The sequence below is a fragment of the Schistocerca serialis genome, chromosome 1, assembly GCF_023864345.2.
Source record: "Schistocerca serialis cubense isolate TAMUIC-IGC-003099 chromosome 1, iqSchSeri2.2, whole genome shotgun sequence".
NCBI classification, from domain to species: domain Eukaryota; kingdom Metazoa; phylum Arthropoda; class Insecta; order Orthoptera; family Acrididae; genus Schistocerca; species Schistocerca serialis.
The window spans coordinates 651,165,537-651,188,653 of record NC_064638.1 but is presented as its reverse complement, the minus strand read 5'-3'; the positions used below and the strand labels follow the sequence as shown (position 1 = coordinate 651,188,653).

Below are 23,117 nucleotides of genomic sequence, written 5' to 3'. Positions count from 1 at the left end.
ACAAGATATAACTTTCTACTGAAGGCTATGCCAAGTGTCTACTAGGCTAGAGCCGGCATAGGTATTGACTGGAGCTGTCCTAGCTATAGGTACACACTGCTGGTCTGACTCTGCTGGCGTGTTTCTAACACTGATTCAGCAGAGGGCTACATGAAGTCACATTAGTGTCTGTCACATGGATTTTCACGAAGTAGTGCTGTATTTTTATGCAGAAAATCTGTTGATGTTTACATCCACTGGTGAGCTCTTGAAGGAAGGTTGGCAGCCCACTTTTCTTGTCTGTTATGCAGGCCCTCTAACTGATAAGGGGCCGCTACAACGTTTCTCCCCCTGGAAAAAAGAATGCACAGCACCACAAATGTCCATAGGAGTAGGAGTGTCCCAGTCAACGTCCGTAGGTTCGTGGTTGGCAGGGGCTGGAGGCAGTGATGCAGCAGGAGCCGCTGGCAACAGAGGCAGGCTGAGGCAGAGGCAGAAGTGGAGGTTCCGTCACAGGGTGGCCAGCGACAGGCTCTGGCAGCTCCCACGGGGTGTCGTGGTCCACCAGATGGGGGCAGAGCTGGTTGAGGTGTCGGCGGCCAGTGGAACCATTGGCCCACCAGAGCAACGCCATCACCCGGCCGCAGAGCTTGGTGATGACAGCAGGCGCCCAGCGTACCTGTGGATAAGAGAAGATCTGTGCCCAGACCTCCCACCCGACGTGGAAGAAGTGTGCCAGAGTGTGGGCGGGAGGGTGAGAAGTCTCAGAAACAAGGACAGATAAGGGAGAGCGGAATGGTCAACTGTGACGTATCTCAGCTGGACTTTTACTGGCATGGTGGCGCAGTTTGTAGCCAAATAAAGAAGCACGGCCTCCACCAGTGGATGCTGGCTCAGCAGCTTATCGAGCTGCATCTTGAATGTCTGCACAAAATTTTCTGCCTGGCCTTTTGATGCAGGGTGGAATGGGGTGATATTGACAAGGGAAATCCCATTGGCAGCACAGAATTGCTTAAACTCAAACATAGTAAACTGTGGACAGTTATCCATAACAGTCATTTTGGGGAGTCCCTCGACAGCAAAGAGGCGCTGGAGAATTTTGATAGTCTCAGCAGAAGTGTTGTTCATGATGTGGGATACATAAGGGTATACGGACCTGGAGTTGATCAGGATGGGCCACTGGGAACCATGAAACAGCACTGCGAAATCCAAGTCGAGACTTTCCCATGGAGCAGCTGCAACTGGCAACGAAAAACACAGGAGCAGGGTTGCTACCTGACGCATTTGGCACGTGGTGCAGACCAACATGAGGGAGGCAATGTCTTTATCCAATCTGCATTAATAAAGGTGTCAGTGGGCCAGCTGTTTAGGGAGGATGACTCCCCAATGGCCAGCATGGAGGAGGCTGAGGACACAGCGGCACCATGAATGTGATATGAATACCCGGGGAATGTCCGAACCACTGTGCAAAAGCATGACGCCACTGCGGAAAAAGAGACTCTGCTGATGATCCCAAAAATGTTGGACTTCCACATCGCAGACGCTGCAACAGCTGGTCGGTGAACCCGCAGCAATTTGGCGGAAGAGAGCTTGCAGTGTCTGATCCTGAGCGGTGGCCTGCCGGACTGCATCGGCATCCAATGGAAGCATGTCCACAGCTGCGTCCACATTTGGTTTCACATGGAAACAAAGCAAGGGGGAGGAATCAAACTGACGGTCCACTCTGGCAGGCAGCCAGGAAGGGAAATCGGCATGCAAATCAGAGGTGCAATAGACAATATCAAAGTCTAATGTCACCGGGAAGAGCGCCCAATGCTGGAGATGGCATGCTTTCAGGGTTGGCACTGCGGTATCCAGGTGAAACAAAGAAATCAAAGGTTTGCGGTTGGTCTGCAGAGTGAAATGACGACCATACATGAAATCATAGAATTTTGTCAGGGTGAAAACCAGCATCAAAGCTTCCTTTTCAATTTGACTATATTTGGTTTGAGTGTTGATCAATTTTTTGGATGTGAAAGCCACCGGTCTATCAATGCCGTTGACCACTTGCAAGAGGACCACAACCAGGCCATAGTCTAATGCACTGGCGGTGACGATGAGGGGCAGGGAAGGGTTGTAAGTGGCCAGACAAGGTGGGCGGGAGAGAGCCGACTTCAGACTTAAGAAAGCCTGCTCACATGCCGCATCCCAAACACAACGCACGCCCTTGCATGATAACCCGGTCAGGGGCATCAAAATCTCTGTGGAATAGGGTATAAAATGCCGATAGTAGTTATTTGACTGAGGATGGATTGCACTTGCTTCACATTGGTGGGAGAAGGCAGGTTTTGAATCACCTCGACACACTCCTTGGAAGCATGTAGGCCGTGGGCATCAATCGTGAATCCAAGATAACTGACCTCACATGCAAAAAAGTGACACGTTTCTTTCCGGCAATACAGATTAGTCTTGGAGAAAACCTGAAACAGCCTATCCAGCTTGTCTGCGAGGTCCACCACAGACGAGCCACCGACAAAGACATTGTCCAGATAATTTGCCGCACCAGACACCGGACTTGTGAGGTGTTCCAAACCATGTTGGAGAATGGTGGGGGCACTGGCAATGCCAAACAGAAGGAGGTTGTACTGGAAACGGCCACATGGGGTATTGATGACTAGCATCTGCTGCGATTCATCATCCAACAGCAGCTGCGGTGATGATTTGTGACAAGCCTGTGCATCCACAGGAAGCGTAGCATCTACGTGATGTTTTTGCAAAGCCTGACACAAAACAGCAATATGGCCCATCCAGCTGCAAGCCATGCACCTTGCTCGCCAGTGGGGGCACTCTGGCCATTGGGAGTCCGGAAACAGTCCGGATATGATGGAAAATGGATGAAAGACTTTCTGTCACTGGACGTACCAACGGACTAACGAGTCTCCCGCTCAGTGCTAGCAACTGGCGAGGCACGAAAACAGCTGGGTCAAGACGTGGCGGTTGTAGCCGGTGAGACCGTTCAAATGCATGGGTGATCGGCAGACAGATGTTGAGGGACAGGTTCTGTTAACTTCAAAATATCTGCCCAAAGACCCTCGTCTGGTATGTGAAACACCACCATATTGCGAATCAATTAAGAGGCATAAGACTGCTTGCAGGCAACATTAGCGCACTGGAATTTGCATCATGGGAGAGACCCTGGAGCATCATAATCCATTCCCAATACAACTGACCTGGAGACTTTCGACAAGAAAGAAAGTCTGATGGGTGGAGGTGACGTGTATTTGTGCGTCAAAGTACTCAAAAAGGCAGCCCTTAACATAGGTAAATGAGAGATTGTGAGGGGGCTGCTCAGGGTACAATTCTTGAATTAAATTATAAACCTATGGACTGACTGACTGGCATAAATTGACCATGGTTCAACAGACCTATCGGAAGCCAGAAACATTGGTGGAGCCATGGGCAAAGTATTCAATTTACCCGCAATGGAATCAACTCTGTGCGCTACCTCTTGCAACACTGGGAGTGAGAACGATGTTCTGACCTTGTGAGCGCTCCTTGAATCTGCTGTAGAGTTTCCATCAAGGACTGAAGAAATTCCTCTGAGGAGGACATTTTGACCAAAAATTAAAGTTTTATCCTTGTTGCCAATTACTGTAGTGTTCTGTGGTCAGCAGGAAAGAATTAACGATCAAGTCTGCACACATTTTATTTAACCAAAATGCCTTCTTGGCATGCACTAATTTCCAAACGCAAGGACAATAAGAAACCCAACAATTTCTGTGGTGGCAAAAGCATACAAGTGCACAAGACAATGAAAGGAAATAATAACCAAAATACTACGCTACACAATTACAAAGTGGCATTACGCCCAACAAGATACAACTTTCTACTGAAGCGAGTGTCTGCTAGGTTAGATGTTCATATCCAATGGCGAACTCTTGAAGGGAGGTCGGCAACCCACCTTGCTTAAGTGCAGGCCCTCTAATTGATAAGATGCCGCTACGACAGTAATGGTAGCGTAACACTCTCGTGAGGTATGCTCAAAATTACTTTTGTGTCTGAAAGTTCTCCACTGAGAATGACATGCTGTGTTCAGTTTGCTACAAATTCTTCTGTGCAATTACATAGCTGTCCTGATATTTGGTACACTCATATGTTGTTCATTAGGTGCACTGCGGAGCTGCATCAAATGCCCTCTAGAAACCAAGGAACACGGTATCGACGTGGGCACCACTACCTATTGCTTTTTGGGTTTCATGAACAAACAAAGCGAGCTATGTTTCACATGACTGTTGTTTTTGAAACCCATAATGATTGCTGCAGTCTCCAGGAATGTCATAATGTTGTTGTTGTGGTGTTCAGTCCAGAGACTGGTATGATGCAGCTCTCCATGCTATTCTATCCTGTGGAAGCTTCTTCAGCTCTGGGTAACTACTGCAACCTACATCTTCTGAATCTGCTTGGTGTATTCATCTCTTGGTCTCTCTCTATGATTTTTACCCTCCACGATGCCCTGCAATACTAAATTCCCTTGACGCCTCAGAACATGTCCTACCAACCGATCCCTTCTTCTAGTCAAGTTGTGCCACAAATTCCTCTTCTCCCCAATTCTGTTCAGTACCTCCTCATTAGTTACATGATCTACCTATCTGATCTTCAGCATTCTTCTGTAGCACCACATTTCGAAAGCTTCCATTCTCTTCTTACCAAAATTATTTATTGTCCATGTTTCACTTGCGTACATGGCTACACTCCATACAAATACTTTCAGGAAAGACTTCCTGACACTTAATTCTATACTCGATGTTAACAAATTTCTCTTCTTCAAAAACACTTTCCTTACCATTGCCAGTCTACATTTTATATCCTCTCTACTTCAACCATCATCCGTTATTTAGCTTCCCAAATAGCAAAACTCATTTACCACCTTAAGTATCTCATTTCGTAATCTAATTCCCTGATTTAATTAGACAACATTCCATTATGCTCATTTTGCTTTTGCTGATATTCATCATATATCCTCCTTTCAAAACACTGTCCACTCCGTTCAACTGCTCTCCAGGTCCTTTGCTGTCTCTGACAGAATTACAATGTCATCAGCAAACCTCAAAGATTTTATTTCTTCTCCATGAATTTTAATTGTTACTCCAAATTTCTTTTGTTTCATTTACTACTTTCTCAATACACAGATTGAATAACACCGAGAATAGGCTACGACACTGTCTCACTCCCTTCCCAACCACTCCTTCCTTTTCTTGCCCTCCACTCTTATAATTGCCATCTGGTTTCTTACAAGTTGTAAATAGCCTTTCACTCCCCGTATTTTACCCCTGCCACCTTAGAATTTGAAAGAGAGTATTCCAGTCAACATTGTCAAAAGCTTTCTCTAAGCCTACAAATGCTAGAAACGCAGGTATTCCTTTCCTTAATCCATCTTCTACGATAATTTGTAGGGTCAGAATTGCCTCACATGTTCCAACATTTCTATGGAATCCAAACTGATCTTCCCTGAGGTCAGCTTCTACCGGTTTTTCCATTCATCTGTAAAGAATTCATGTTAGTATGTTGCAGCTGCGATTTATTAAACTGATAGTTCAGTAATTTTCACACCTGTCGGCACCTGCTTTCTTTGGGATTGCAATTATTAAACTCTTCTTGAAGTCTGATGGTATTTCACCTGTCTCATACATCTCGCTCAACAAATGGTACACTTTTGTCAGTGCTGGCTATCAGTAGTTCTAATGGAATATTGCCTACTCCTAAGGCCGTGTTTCGACTTAGGTGTTTTAGTGCTTTGCAAATTCTTCACACAGTATCATATTCTCCCATTTTATCTTCATCTACGTCCTCTTCCATTTCCATAATGCTGCCCTCAAGTACATCACCCTTGTATAGGCCCTCTATATACGCCTTCCACCTTTCTGCATTCCCTTCTTTGCTTAGACCTGGTTTTCCGTCTGAGCTCTTGATATTCATAGAAGTTGTTCTCTTTTCTCCAAAGGTCCCTTTAATTTTCCTGTAAGCAGTATCTATCTTACCCTTAGTGATATATGCCTCTACATCCTTACATTTGACCTGTAACCATCCCTGCTTAGCCATTTTGCACTTCCCGTCGATCTCATTTTTGAGATGTTTGTATTCCTTTTTGCCTGCTTCATTTATTACATTTTTATATTTTCTCCTTTCATCAATTAAATTCAATATCTCTTCTGTTACCCACGGATTTCTACTAGCCCTCATCTCTTTACCTACTTGATCCTCTGCTGCCTTCAGCCTTCAGTATTTCATCAAAATGGTTCAAATGGCTCTGAGCACTATGGGACTTAACATCTGAGGTCATCAGTCCCCTAAAATTTAGAACTACTTAAACCTAACTAACCTAAGGACATCACACACATCCATGCCCGAGGCAAGATTCAAACCTGTGACCGTAGCAGTCTCACGGTTCCAGACTGATGCGCTTAGAACCGCTCGGCCACACCGGCCGGCCACTATTTCATCTCTTAAAGCTACTGTATCTCTTTCCCCTGTTCTTGTCAATCATTCCCTCATGCTCTCTCTGAAACTCTCTACAACCTCTGGTTCTTCAGTTTATGCAGGTCCCATCTCCTTAAATTCCCACCTTTTTGCAGTTTCTTCATTTTTAATCTACAGTTCACAACCAATAGATTGTGGTCAGATTCCACATTTACCCCTGGAAATGTCTTACAATTTAAAACCTTGTTCCTAAATCTCTGTCTTACAATTATATAATCTATCTGAAACTTTCCAGTGTCTCCAGGCCTCTTCCAAGTATACAGCCTTCTTTCATGATTCTTAAATCAAGTGTTAGCTATGATTAAGATATTCTCTGTGCAAAATTCTACAAGGCAGCTTCCTCTTTCATTCCTTATCCCAGTTCCAGATTCACTTACTACTTTTCCTTCTCTTCCTTTTCCTACTATCGAATTCCAGTCCCCCCATGACTATTAAATTTTTGTCTCCTTTCACTATCTGAATAATTTCTTTTATCTCATCACATATTTCTTCAATCTCTTCGTCATCTGCAGAGCTAGATGACATATAAACTTGTACTACTGTGGTAGGCCTGGGCTTCATCTCTATCTTGGTTACAATAATGTGTTCACTATTCTGTAGTAGCTTACCCGCACTCCTATTTTTTTATACATTATTAAGCCTGCTCCTGCAGCACTGCTATTGATTTTGTATTTATAACCCTGTATTCACCTGATCAGAAGTCTTGTTCCTCCTGCCACCGAACTTCACTAATTTCCACAATATCTAACTTTAGCCTATCCATTTCCCATTTTAAATTTTCTAACCTACCTACCTGATTAAGGCATCTGACATTCCACGCTCCGATCCATAGAATGCCAGGTTTGTTTCTCCTGATAACGACGTCCTCCTGAGTAGTCCCTGCCCGGAGATCCGAATGGAGGACTGTTTTACCTCCAGAATATTTTATCCAATATTGACACATCATCATTTAACCATACAGTAAAGATGCACGCCCTCGGGAAAAATTACGGCTGTAGTTTCCCCTTGCTTTCAGCTGTTTGCAGTACCAGCACATGGTTAATGTAACAAGGCCAGATTAGTCAGTCATCCAGACTGTCATAGTATGCGAGCTGACATTGGTTTGCTGTAGAATTTTCGAACATGTTTTAATGTCATAATATGCAAGCATAAAACATGTTCAAAAATTCTACAACAGGCCAATGTCAGAGATACATCTCTAGAGTTTTGTGTGTGTGTGTGTTAGAAGATCTTTCTTGAAAACCTGCGTTTTTCTCCAGTCATCCTCGAGGTCTCAACTTTCAGTTGTTTCTGTTCTCAACCTGTCTCCCTCACCTTCCTTGTTCCAACTGTAGCCTCTCAGACATGACTCCTATCCCCCAGTGCACTTTCAGTCATTTTCTCTTGTCTGCTTCTCATCGTTCCCTTTTTACCCCCTAGGCACAGCCCTCCAATCCTGCGCTTAGCAACAAGGTCACCCATATGAGGCAATAAGGGTGTGTCCCCCCCCCTCCAGCTCTCAAGGAAAGGAAAAAAAATATAGTGATTTAAAAATCAGTATTACACAGGTGTTTAACAGGGACAGAACTGGAATTTTTTGTGGATACTTCAAAATCCCTATTTGTCTTCCAAAATATTAAAAATACTCCATACGCCCAGGTCTTGGCCCTACTACAACCTATCTAAGGGCACTCTCGCTTAGCAGCCTAGCACCATCCTGTCACCATCGTGTCCCTGCACAATCCCACAAGCAATGCTACAGCATCAGTGTGCCTGTATGCCATTCAACACATCCTCTATATGGTGGGTAGCAGTCTACTCCATTTCATATTGTTGTAATCTTCTAGAATGTAGAAATGCAAAAAAGCTTGATGTCTAATTATACGTGCAAAAAAGGAGGTATCTTCATATTTACATATCAGAATTATTGTTCCATTATATTACATGTATATAGTGGTACTGAAAAGGATTGTAAGATCAAAAGGTTTGTTGAAGGAACAGTTTTTTTTCTTTGTTTGTGCAATTCAAAAATTTGGTGCCCCCCCCCCCCCCCCCCCCCCCCTCCCCCACGGGTGTTTGTGTCTGGGGATGGAGTTGGGAGAGAAGAGGAGTGGGATCCAGATTGAATGGGAATGGGTTGTTATGAGCACCTGTTGAAGTTGGTCAGATTGGCTCTTCAACTGGATGCTGAAGCATGTGCTTGGACACAATTTAGAAGTGGTCATTATACGGATAATTGGCATTCATACTTGTATAAAAAGCCATAATATGGCAGCAAAACTGATACATTACATGGCTGTTTCGACAGGTGCTCAGGTATTACTGGCTGGGATAGGATATAGCAGTGAAATACCTGGAACAGCATGTGCTGAGTGGGTGCACAACACAGGACTTGTTCATAAACGTTTCATACGATTATCACCTAAAATTCAAATTAGACGACAGAAACAGCACAAAGTATGAGTGGGTGGCAGAATACCACTTTTAGGTGGGTGCAAAAACATTTTGGGGGGGGATATTCCTCTTGTCGGGGAAATGGTTTATTTATTTTAATCCATGCTGTTATGTATAATGAGTTTGTGTCAGGTTAGTGCATGTTTGACAGTAGGAGCACGAACAGATGTAAGATGAGAGATCTATTAAATATCAGGTATGGAGGGCCTTGGCGAGGCATTTGATGTATTCAAATATGTGTTGCTACTAATTAAAAAAAAAAAAATGCATTATTAACGTCAATTGAAGTAACATGAAAAATTATAGTGCCTTCTTTTTAAATGAAATATATCAAAAACATGTTATTTCAGATATTCCACTGGAACAACAGTTATATGAAACCACATATGCTAGTGCAGCTGCTGACGTGAAAAGAATTCACACTGCAGGTAAGAGAAAGTTTAGACTATTCCAGTTGATTACATGTGGTATTATAGACACCACAGCATAATACTGTAATAATTATTACTTTGAAATAAGATGTCTTTTGTCAAATACCATAGTCTTTAATTTACTCTCAGACTGGTTGCTGCTATTTAGATATTTTTTTTATGCTATTGAGCCATAGTTACTTGTTGTAATGGTTTTACAACTGTACTGTGCTGTATGTTGATGCTGAAAGTGTGACAGTTCTGTGGTGCAATCTACTTACCTTTTTTTTTATGCTCCATGGATCCTATAATCTCTAGCTATGATATGGAACAGGTCAGTACAGTACATCTCACCACAAAAGATGACAACATGATGATTTACATGATTTCTTATGTGCCTTTTTTTCACATGTAAACAGTGTTTCACACAAAAGTATGTTCTGTTCAATATCTCCCATCTCCCCCCCCCCCCCCCCCCCTCCCCACACACATGCACAAACACAAATTCATACGGACTATGCTCTGGTCAGTCTCTCTCTCTCTCTCTCTCTCTCTCTCTCTCTCTCTCTCTCTCTCCTCTAAAAACACACACATTCATACAGCTAAACATTCCAATATTCGATGAAGTTTTAAGTTAATTACATTGCTTATTCAAATTCTTTGTATCACTAGGCTGAAGTTCAATGATTTTTACTGGTGAATACCTTACCCCTCCCTCTCCTCTGTACCACATTAAGGCTGAGTGATGGATAATGCAGATAATTTCACCTAGCATTATAATTAGAAATGCAACTGCTGTTTTCACTCTGTGATTGACTGTTGACAACATATTACATTAGGGAGTGAATATATTGTGAGGCAATTATTAGTATGCCCATCTGTTTAAAGAGCTGTCCATAAGAGGTTCTATAGTGGACACAACACATTAGTCTTATTACACACTTTTAGGCAACTAACAGTTTTTACTTAATGACAAGTTAGCCAGAATAGGATGCCATGCCATAAGACATTAAGAATGAAAACAGTTAAGCAACTTTTTGTCATTTTCATCTCCAATATCTCATATTATCCATTAAGCAGAATTTGCAGAACTTAGACATTTAATATCTGTACATATGACTTTCAATTCGGGTTGTTACCAACATATTCATCTACGTCTTTAGACCATACTGTTTCATTTATTCCCCCATGTATTATTTGTAATTGCATCGTCAGGCCCTGCACAGTATTGAATTGCATGTACTGTGTTTTATCTAAACTCAATGACAATAAATTTACAGAGAGCTAGTAATCAATTTTCAAGAACATGTTATTTCCATTCTTAGGTTTCGAAGTTATGTCATCAGACTCCATTATAATACTTGCATCACCGGCAAAGAGAACTTTTTCTGCTTCTTGGATATACAACAGAACATCATTTATATTATAATGACCCTCCGTTGGCCACAAGAAAAATTATCAAGTATTCCTGATAAGAGCAAAAAGAACAAAAAGACAGGCAGCCTCGAAACTTTCTGCTGCAACATTAATTTCAACTACTGTTTCCTAATCTTACCAGGTCGTCTTTCCTTCCTAGTATTAAATGATTTAAATAAATCTGTCCTTTGATGTTACTTTTTAATTTGAAAATTGAAATTGACCTTTTCATAAAAAATAATGTAATTAGTGCTGTGGATCTTAATTACTGTCTTCTTGGCTGAAAAAGAGTACATTATTAATTTTTCAGTAATGTGTGGCTTCTCCGGAGCGCAGTCGAGTACACTCAAGGTTAAAGTTCTTCTTAGCAGCCAGTGTAAGAAACAGCTTTTCAAGATATGTGTCGTAATGTAGCTCTGAAAAATTGTTGACGCTGTTATTGAAGAGCAAGTCAGACAGATACAATTCTGAACAACTATGATTGTGTTGGTAGGGCAAGTTCCACAAATTTTCACTTTTCACAAAATAGAATCTGTTCATTCCTAAAGACCATGATATTAAACAGGGATCACACAGTACCACCTAGCATTCAAAATCCTAAGTTTTCTGCTTGCTTGCACTTTGTATCGTAATTACTAGGAGAAGAAAGATGAGCATAATATTCACTTCAAAAATGAGAAAAATTTTACCTTTTAAGAGAACAATTATTACTTCATAAAAAAGGTGGGAATTTCAGGAGATGGGACCTGGATAAACTGACTAAACCAGAGGTTGTACAGAGTTTCAGGGAGAGCATAAGGGAACAATTAACAGCAGTGGGGGAAAGAAATACAGTAGAAGAAGAATGGGTAGCAAAAAAAGAATGGGTAGCTCTGAGGGATGTAGTAGTGAAGGCAGCAGAGGATCAAGTAGGTAAAAAGATGAGGGCTAGCAGAAATCCTTGGGTAACAGAAGAAATATTGAATTTAATTGATGAAAGGAGGAAACATAAAAACGCAGTAAATGAAGCAGGCAAAAAGGAATACAAACGTCTCAAAAACAAGATTGACAGGAAGTGCAAAATGGCTAAGCAGGGATGGCTAGAGGACAAATGTAAGGATGTAGAGGCTTATCTCACTTCGGGTAAGATAGATACTGCCCACAGGAAAATTATAAAGACCTTTGGAGAAAAGAGAACCACTTGTATGAATATCAAGAGCTCAGATGGAAACCCAGTCCTAACCAAAGAAGGGAAAGCAGAAAGGTGGAAGGAGTATATAGAGGGTCTATACAAGGGCGATGTACTTGAGGACAATATTATAGAAATGGAAGAGGAGGTAGATGAAGATGAAATGGGAGATACGATACTGCGTGAAGTGTTTGACAGAGCACTGAAAGACCTGAGTTGAAACAAGGCCCCGGGAGTAGACAACATTCCATTAGAACTACTGACGGCCTTGGGAGAGCCAGTCCTGACAAAACTACCATCTGGTGAGCAAGATGTATAAGACAGGTGAAATACCCTCAGACTTCAAGAAGAATATAATAATTCCAATCCCAAAGAAAGTAGGTGTTGACAGATGTGAAAATCACCGAACTATCAGTTTAATAAGTCACAGCTGCAAAATACTAACGCAAATTCTTTACAGACGATTGGAAAAACTGGTAGAAGCGGACCTCGGGGAAGATCAGTTTGGATTCCGTAGAAATACTGGAACACGTGAGGCAGTACTGACCTTACGACTTATCTTAGAAGAAAGATTTAAGGAAAGGTAAACCTACCTTTCTAGCATTTGTAGACTTAGAGAAAGCTTTTGACAATGTTCACTGGAATACTCCCTTTCAAATTCTAAAGGTGGCAGGGGTAAAATACAGGGAACGAAAGGCTATTTACAATTTGTACAGAAACCAGATGGCAGTCATAAGAGTCGAGGGACATGAAAGGGAAGCAGTGGTTGGGAAGGGAGTGAGACAGGGTTGTAGCCTCTCCCCGATGTTATTCAATCTGTATATTGAACAAGCAGTAAAGGAAACAAAAGAAAAATTCGGAGTAGGTATTAAAATCCATGGAGAAGAAATAAAAACTTTGAGGTTCGCCGATGACATTGTCATTCTGTCAGAGACAGCAAAGGACTTGGAAGAGCAGTTGAAAGGAATGGACAGTGTCTTGAAAGGAGGATATAAGATGAACATCAACAAAAGCAAAACGAGGATAATGGAATGTAGTCGAATTAAGTCGGGTGATGCTGAGGGAATTAGATTAGGAAATGAGACACTTAAAGTAGTAAAGGAGTTTTGCTATTTAGGGAGTAAAATAACCGATGATGGTCGAAGTAGAGAGGATATAAAATGTAGACTGGCAATGGCAAGGAAAGCGTTTCTCAAGAAGAGAAATTTGTTAACATCGAGTATAGATTTAAGTGTCAGGAAGTCGTTTCTAAAAGTATTTGTATGGAGTGCAGCCATGTATGGAAGTGAAACATGGACGATAAATAGTTTGGACAGGAAGAGAATAGAAGCTTTCGAAATGTGGTGCTACAGAAGAATGCTGAAGATTAGATGGGTAGATCACATAACTAATGAGGAGGTAGTGAATAGAATTGGGGAGAAGAGGAGTTTGTGGCACAACTTAACGATAAGAAGGGACCGGTTGCTAAGACATATTCTGAGGCATCAAGGGATCACAAATTTAGCATTGGCTGGCAGTGTGGAGGGTAAAAATCGTAGATGGAGACCAAGAGATGAATACACTAAGCAGATTCAGAAGGATGTAGGTTACAGTAGGTACTGGGAGATGAAGAAACTTGCACAGGATAGGGTAGCATGGAGAGCTGCATCAAACCAGTCTCAGGACTGAAGACCACCACAACAACAACAACAACAAAAACGTTTTTCTCAGTGCTCAACTATTACAGTATATATTCATCTGCTTACAAGAGCATATACTGACAAAAATTAATATTTTCTTATATCTCGCAGCAATGGCAGCTGTCGTCTCTTTTTTTAACAATAGAAGTACAACTCCTTTGAAATATATCCTTCCGTAGTCACGTCTAACTCAGAAAAAAAAAAAAACATTGGGAAAGTCATTGAATATACAAGTGTGTTAAAAATCACGGAACGCTAACAAGCCAAATGATGTTATTTACAATGCTGCGCTCTCGCAGATGAAAGCGATAATTCAGGTTATGAAGTGATACTATAATATACACAGGGAATTCAGAAAGTAAGTTATATGGGTGTCTCAGGAGGAATGTTCTATATCCAGGATACAACAGGAATGATCATTCAAAGCAAAAATGTCTAGTAAACGTGGGTTCTAAAACGCATAATTTAAGAGCTATGAGCACTTCTGCATCTTAGATACTGTGATCCAAATTTCTTCTGTTGCACGCTCTTTGCTTTCCATATTTTGGGACGTCTTATGGGCCAAAATAAGAAAAAAAAGTCAGGTAAAAATGGGCTGTAAAATCGATATCTTAAGAGTTACGAGCACTTGTTCAGTGAAGAGATGTGTTTAACAGAGAAGATGAACAAGTGCTCACAGCTCTTACGTCACGCACTTTATAGCTCATGATTACTGAAATTTTTTTTCCTTATTTTTCTCCATACTACCGCTTCTCAAAATATGGAAAGCAAAGAGCTTGCAGTAGAAGAGGTTCCTTTCACAGTATTAAAGATGAAGAAATGCTGACAGCTCATAAGTTATGCATTTTAGAGTCCACGTTTACTAAGACTTTCCTGCTTAGAATGAACGTTCCTGTTATATCCCTGAATACTGACAATTTTCCCTGGGACAATCTGTATGTTGTCACATCCTAACACCATTGCACAAAGAGTGGCACATTTTCATAAGCACGTACATATTCTGAATACCTGCAAACACAGTTTAGCTGTGGTATGGATAACAGGTGCTCATAGTGTGTGTTTGACGTGGGGCAGGAACTGGGAAACCTACTCTAAAAGCTGAACTACATGGGACAATACAATTCTTGTGGGTAAAACATCTAAATGGCACACTGATTTATGGTGAAATTCTGGTCGCATATGGCCTAAATGCAATGTCATATCCAGTGTTAGTGGAATGGAGCCCACAATTTGATCAAAGCCATACAGACATGGGTGATGTTGATCGGGAAGCCCAGATCTTGAATCATACGATCTCCTCCTTTTTGGCAAGCTGAAAGAACATCAGGGAAAGAGAGTTTCTGATGATGAGGATCTTCACATAGTAGTTCTCAAATGGTTCTGTGATCAAGAAGTGGATATCTATTGTTAAGGAACCAAACAGTTGGTAGAACCTTTTGACTACTGTTTACAGAAACTTGTGACTATGCTGAGAATAATGTCATCTATCTGAGTGCTTTGAAGTGTATTTCAGAAGTTGATAAAATGTATTTGACCTGCCATAAGAACGTGTCACTTACTTTTTGAAGTTCCCTCTTATAACAAGAACAAGAGCAGACTCAATATTGATCCCTGTGGTATACATATAGTGACTATTTCCCATTCTGAAAATGCTGTTTCATCATGTGCACACCCCGAGTTTCTTAAATCAACATTCTGCACCCTTCTAGTTAGGATGAAAACTAGTTACCATCAAGACCTCTGACTGTGTAACATTTGAGCTGCTTGTTAAAATTACTGTGGACTAAATGCTTTTGACAGGTTACAGAAAATAGCAGTTGGCAATATTTTGTCATTTCAATTGAGTGTAATCAGATTTGTGAACTGAAAAAATAGTGTGTTCTGTGGAGACATCATTTGTAAATCTAAATTGAGAATGGCTATGTATCTTATTTTAAAAGAACTGTGTTATGGTCCTCAATATTCATCTTATTACCTTTCCTGTAAAGGGGTCTGACAACAGCATAAATCATTTTTAACTGATTTCCTGCTTTCTCTTTTTAACTACCGCCCATACAGATTTATTTTTACTTAATGAATCATTGGTTGGTTGGTTGGTTGGGGAAGGAGACCAGATAGCGTGGTCATCGGTCTCATCGGATTAGGGAAGGAAGTCGGCCGTGCCCTTCCAGAGGAACCAACCCGGCATTTGCCTGGAATGATTTAGGGAAATCACGGAAAACCTAAATCAGGATGGCCGGACGCGGGATTGAAACGTCGTCCTCCCGAATGCGAGTCCAGTGTCTAATCACTGCGCCACCTCGCTCGGTTAATGAATCATTGATTCGAGATTTTACATACAGATTTTTTCAATTTTTAATCACTTTCCTTAAGGCAGCATAGTATTTCTCACAATATGAAATCAGTACTACTTCTATATTTGCCCTAACCTTTTCAAACAATTTCCTTTTCTTCACAAAATATTTTGATTCAATTCGTAAACCACATTTTTCTGATATATTATTAGTAATGTACTTCATTGTTTTATTGGGAAAGCAGCTATTAAAGATTGATGGAAAACCATCTATAAATAAATTAAATTTGGAATTCACATTTGACCCATTATATAAAAACCTCCAGTTTGGCAAAGAGTTCTCGGGCTTCCAGCCGGGTGGTGGTGCCTTCAAACTGCAACGTTTCGACGAGTGACATACTCGTCATCTTCTGGTGAATGCGAATGCCGGTCCCTTTATACCTGCGGCGTGCCCCCCACCACCTGGCCGCAGGAGGCTGGATCCAGAGGAGCCGGTGGGTGGGGTGGAGGGGGAAGCGGGTGCACCATTCGTGTCTCCGTCAGAGCATTCCGGTCGCGTCTCGTGAGCTGGACGGTTCTTGGTGCGCTCCTGGCATATTGCAGCTAATGCTGGATTCCAGGCCGTGCTCACTTGATAACCTTCGTCCCTGTTCACAAGATTCTCATTGATCCGTATTTCTATTGATTCTTTAATGATGCTGTCCCCATAGCTCCCGGCTTGGCACAGCACCCTGGTGTTCTCGAAATCAAAGGTGTGGTTTTCTTTGATGCTATGTTCTGCTATAGCAGATTTCTCTATCTGTCCAAGTCGGACATGCCTGGTGTGTTCCTCACACCTTTTCGAGATGCAGCGCTGCATTTGTCCAATGTACTGTACACCACATTCGCAGGCAATGCTGTATATACCAGGTGTGTTGAGTTTGAGTGGGTCTTTAGCTGAGCCCAGCAGCTCTTTCGTCTTCGGCGGTGGTCGGAAGACGGTGTTTATGTTTGATTTTCTCAGTAGCCTCCCGATTTTGGCTGATATGGGCCCCAAATATGGAAGAAAGGTGAGTCTCTTGTTAACTTCCTCTTCATGAAATTTGTCAGCCTGTCTCCTCTTGAAGGCCCTACCAATCTGTGTTTCACTGTACCAATTTTTCCGAAATACCTCTCTTAGGTGGTGTAATTCGTCTGAGAGGCTTTCTTTGTCACAAATGACACACACCCTATGTACCAAGGTGGTCAGTACTGACTGGCGTTGCACCGGATGGTGGCAGCTGCTTGCATGGAGGTACAGGTCTGTGTGCGTCTTCTTTCTGTATACTGAATGGCCCAGCGTGCCATCCGCTTTCTTCCTGATCAGTATGTCCAGGAATGGAATACAGCTGTTCTCTTCTACTTCCATCATGAAGGTGATATTCTCATGTATGCCGTTTAGGTGGTCCATAAACTCCTCCAGTGCCTGCCTGCCATGCTGCCAAATCACGAAAGTGTCATCAAGTGTCAGCAGTTTGTAGTGCCACCTCCTCAAAGTGTTCCATATAAGATTCGCGATCCCTAGAGCAAGGGGACATCCCATGGCCACTCCATCCACTTGTTCATAATGCTCTCCATTGCACTTGAAGTAGGTGATCGTAAGTGCATATTCAAAGAGCTTCACTGTTTCAGGCTTGAAGTGCTGATTAAGGAGTGTCAAGGCGTCTTGTAGAGGTACTTTCGTGAAGAACAAGGTGACGTCAAAGCTCACGAGTACGTCATCTCTCTGTGTTCAGGTGTCCTTCAGTATTCTTACGAAATCTGCAGAGTTTTTCACGTGATGACTGCAGTGTCCCGCCAGTGGTTTTAATAGTGTCGCCAGGTATTTGGCCATTCCATAACTGTGCGAGTTGATAGTGTCCAGAATCGGCAGTAGAGAGGTATTTAGGAAAAACGGGTACAGTGAAACACGGATTGGTAGGGCCTTCAAGAGGAGACAGGCTGACAAATTTCAGGAAGAGGAAGAAGAGGAAGAGGAAGCTAACAAGAGACTCACCTTTCTTCCATATTTGGGGCCCATATCAGCCAAAATCGGGAGGCTACTGAGAAAATCAAACATAAATACTGTCTTCCGACCACTGCCGAAGACAAAAGAGATGCTGGGCTCAGCTAAAGACCCACTCAAACTCAACACACCTGGTATATACAGCATTGCCTGCGAATGTGGTGTACAGTACATTGGACAAACGCAGCGCTGCATCTCGAAAAGGTGTGAGGAACACACCAGGCATGTCCGACTTGGACAGATAGAGAAATCTGCTATAGTGGAACATAGCATCAAAGAAAACCACACCTTTGATTTCGAGAACACCAGGGTGCTGTGCCGAGCCGGGAGCTATTGGGACAGCGTCATTAAAGAATCAATAGAAATACAGGTCCACGAGATTCTTCTGAACAGGGATGAAGGTCATAAACTGAGTGCGGCCTGGAATCCAGCATTAGCCGCAATACGCCAGGAACGCACCAAGAACCGTCCAGCTCACGAGACGTGACCGGAATGCTCTGACGGAGACACGAACGGTGCACCCACTTCCCCCTCCACCCCGCCCACCGGCTCCTCTGGATCCAGCCTCCTGCGGCCAGGTGGTGGGGGGCACGCCGCAGGTATAAAGGGACCAGCATCCGCAAAGTTTCGGCACTTCGCCAGAAGATGACGAGTATGTCACTCGCCAAAACATCGCAGTTTGAAGACACCGCCACCCGGCTGGAAGCCCGAGAACTCTTCGCCAGCTGTATACACCGGGAAAGCATACATTCACAAACCTCCAGTATGTTTCCTGTAAGACTGCCTTGATAATTTCTGCTGTCTATTCAGTAAGTCCTCTAGGTGTTGTCCCTGATATCAGATCAGATAACTTGATAAATATTAACTACAGAAAACATTTTTCACAATTTTTCCTTTCATTTTAATCTTCCAGAAAACTGATATTAAAATCTCCACAGGCTATCATTTGTTTTCTAAGAGATGTAACGAAGACTCACATTTTTACAACATTATTTGAAAGTTTCCCAGTGCGAATTCAGACACTGTAGCAATTATAAATGATTTTTCTGGTAGCAGCGATTCACATGTGCAGGCTTCCAATTGATGATCTAAGCAGGAACTACTGGTATCAACCGATTTGAAATCAGTTTAAGAAAACATGAGCTAGAGTCAGTGATACAGGGGGTCATTTAGAGATGGGCCAACACATCCGGAATGGAAAAGACGGGATTAGGAAATCAGCTTTGGCAGGAAGGGACCATCCCAGTGTTTACCTTAAGTAAATTAAGAAAGTCATGAAAAATCTAAATCTAGCTTATCATTTATCCCATAGCATGGAGTATATCATACAGATTACTGAGGAGGTAGAGAGTACACACGGTTGAAGAAAAGAAGGGAAAGAAGATCATTACAGAGCACAGGCTAAGACGCTACAAAAATGGGAAAGAAAATTGATCATGTACATTTCAAATGAATGAACACCCTGGCATTCTCCTTAATCAGTTTAGAGAAATCATTGACAACATTAACCTGGATAGCCAGAGGATTTCAATTTGCTCCTCATATTGTGGGTCCAATGACTTAACTGCTGTAGCACCTCGTTTAGTCTGGTTTGGAAAGTAACACAGAAATGTAAAATTGTTTCAAACTAATTGAAAACCTGGTGTTTAAAACAGAATCAGCACCTACTGGCACTCATGGTCGAAAACGGGTAACCTTCCAATTATTATCACAGCACTGATAAGATGAAAATTCTGACACTTGGCATAAGGGGTTAATTCCTGCACAGTTGAACAAAATATAATCCAATTAGCTGATGAGTTAGAGAAATTATAACACATGAAGCTTTATCACAGTGCATTCTTTCATCAAAGATGTATCACCAATGTACATTTACTTATATTTTTCCCTTCTCTCTTGTTACTCCTTCTATCTCTAACTCCAATCTCTATGAGTTCAGTGTTTCACTTTTAACCTCAATTAAAATTAAAATTACACTGTATTCTATGACAAAAAGTTAGAGCATCATCTAATTCTTTTGTGAATTGTTTTGAAAATTCATTAAATTAGTTACATATTTTGTTTTCATGGCCCTTCCCATCACTAGAACAAGAGCCTGAAAAGTGTGAGACAGACCTCGGAGATCAATGTAGTGGATCAACTGTAAGATCTCTCATCTCTCCATCAATATACATACTGCATGGTTTAAACTGTGGAGATATGCTGAAGGTGTGTAAAACTTACTTATTTCAAAATACTAGAAAATTCTTAAGAGAGCTAGATGAGTAATTCTTTCTTTTTTCTTTTTCGACTGCAAGTGATATAATAATAGAAATGAACTATAATTTTGAAATAGAATTTTCTAATTATTCGGATAATATTGCATTCACAATTTTTTCTTTTTAATTTTGTGGTACATCATGACTTTTTTGTGGTTAAATTTCTCAACAACATTTTTGTCTCATGAGATTCATTTAAAATCCATTTTATTTGTTTCAGAGTGTGTTGCATTTTGCTGACATTTGCAGTGGTGTTGCCACATGTAATTCACTGATGATATTTTGACATAACTGCATTGCCAATTGCAATTTATTACTGTCCCCTAAAGACATTTACCTCCAAACAGTGATGTGTAATCTAAATCACACATTTTTATACACTGGTTATAGTTCAAGTCACTACAATTACAGCCTAAATTGCAGTTATGCATTTGCTATGACTAGTTCAGGGGAACACTTTGAGTCACTGTTGTTCAGAGTCCAAACTAACAGAATTCTGGACAGCAGCACTTGTAAACTGATATTTTCCCCGAGGTGAGATGCCTTTTACTACTTAAGGCTGTCACTGCAAAGTGCTTTAAGCATGAAAATTAATTCCATTACAGCTGAAACTCCAGGTAAATACTAGTCTTATATGTGTGTTAAAATACTGATTTACAATCAGTAATGTTGCTGTGACACACAGGGCTCACTACAGCTTCACTATATGTTGTGTGGCTACCCAATACCAAAAATTTCACGTTTCCACAAATTTTCTTGGAGACCATCAGAAAAACATCTGTCTTTATCTTGTTAAAAGATGAGTAATAGTAACTGTTTCTGTAGAGCGAATGGCAGAAAACATAACATAATGTGTGTGTGTGTGTGTGTGTGTGTGTGTGTGTGTGTGTGTAAGTGGATGAGCATCCAGACAATGGAAGAGAGTAATATTGACAGCAACATTCAGTACACTTCTGATTTTGAGCCATCCACACACACACACACACACACACACACACACACACACACACACACTTTCTGACTCAGTGGACTTTAGCACGGGGTGTTGAACTCGGCTGACAAAATTTTCAGTGAAGTATCTGAATGTCTGTGGAGAAATGGCAGCCCATTCTTCCCCATGATATCAAACCAGAGAAGGTAGTGACGTTGGCATATGCATCTTCTGGGTCAACAGTAGAAGGGTCCTGAATGTTACTGTCAATATTACTCATTTTCCTTTGTCTGGACACTCATCCACTTGGTGACAGCAATGCTATTTTTTGTGACACTACTTCTTCAACAGCCACTTACGAACTCTTTATACAGTGACAAAGATTTTTTATAATGTCTTTCTGCTCAAGTATATGCCTTCCATACCAGAAGCCAAGTCCAAAAAATTTTGTTTCTTCATTATTTAATTGTTTGGTATTGTTTTACCCACAAGATAAGAATTTTATCATCATTCACTCCACAAAAATGGTTCAAATGGCTCTGAGCACTATGAGACTTAACATCTGTGGTGATCAGTCCCCTAGAACTTAGAACTACTTAAACCTAACTAACCTAAGGACATCACACACATCCATGACCGAGGCAGGATTCGAACTGCGACTGTAGCGGTCACGCAGTTCCAGACTGAAGCGCCTAGAACAGCACGGCCACACCAGCTGGCTATTCAGTCCACAGAATTTCAGTGAATCAGTCCTGTTTACTATGTTTCGGTTTCTTCATCAGTGTTATTCCCATTAATTTCTAATAGGCATCACCTTTTAGATTACCCACCAAAACCGAGTGTGAATCATAATGGAACAGTGCTAACTTCTTAGGTAGTCTCTTAATGCACGTATTAGTCTGACAAAATATGCATTCCAACACACATTTAATTCTGTATAGTAGTATAAAATATTCTACTACTGATTTGAAAATTCTTTGTTAGGTATCAAGTGTCCTATTGAAAAGTTGATCACCCTCATTCTGGTCCCTATACCAAATAATCAAACCAAAAAGTGGAAATGATTTACATTTTCTCAGTATCATTTAATCTATAAATCACTGCCTTAAAGAAGTGGAAAAGAGACACATTCTGAATATCATTTCCTGTATCATTACACTACCATGTTGTTGTTGTTGTGGTCTTCAGTCCTGAGACTGGTTTGATGCAGCTCTCCATGCTACTCTATCCTGTGCAAGCTGCTTCATCTCCCAGACCTACTGCAACCTACATCCTTCTGAATCCGTTTAGTGTATTCAACTCTTGGTCTCCCTCTACGATTTTTACCCTCCGCGCTGCCCTCCAATACTAAACTGGTGATCCCCTGATGCCTCAGCACACTTCCTATCAACCGATCCCTTCTTCTAGTCAAGTCGTGCCATAAACTCCTCCCCAATCCTACTCAATACCTCCTCATTAATTATGTGATCTACCCATCTAATCTTCAGCATTCTTCTGTAGCACCACATTTCGAAAGCTTCTACTCTCTTCTAGTCCAAACTATTTATCGTCCATGTTTCACTTCCATACATGGCTACACTCCATACAAATACTTTCAGAAACAACTTCCTGACACTTAAATCTATACTCGATGTTAACAAATTTCTCTTCTTCAGAAACGATTTCCTTGCCATTGCCAGTCTACATTTTATATCCTCTCTACTTCGACCATCATCAGTTATTTTGCTTCCCAAATAGCAAGACTCCTTTACTACTTAAAGTGTCTCATTTCCTATTCTAATTCCCTCAGCATCACCCGACTTAATTAGACTACATTCCATTATCCTTGTTTTGCTTTTGTTGATGTTCATCTTATACCCTCCTTTCAAGACACTGTCCATTCCGTACAACTGCTCTTCCAAGTCCTTTGCTGTCTCTGACAGAGTTACAATGTCATCGGCAAACCTCAAAGTTTTTATTTCTTCTCCATGGATTTTAATTCCTACTCCAAATTTTTCTTTTGTTTTTTTTA

General features: G+C 41.4%; 1 protein-coding gene across 1 annotated transcript in view; it reads left to right on the top strand.

The window, feature by feature from the left end:
* LOC126420376 (uncharacterized) overlaps positions 1 to 23,117 on the top strand; it is a 69,266-nt gene that overhangs the window by 43,187 nt on the left and 2,962 nt on the right. Inside the window, exons 4-5 of the mRNA XM_050087230.1 lie at positions 9,279 to 9,356; positions 20,004 to 20,125. Of these exons, the coding sequence (XP_049943187.1) occupies positions 9,279 to 9,356; positions 20,004 to 20,125 (200 nt within the window). The remainder of the gene's footprint in view (positions 1 to 9,278; positions 9,357 to 20,003; positions 20,126 to 23,117) is intronic.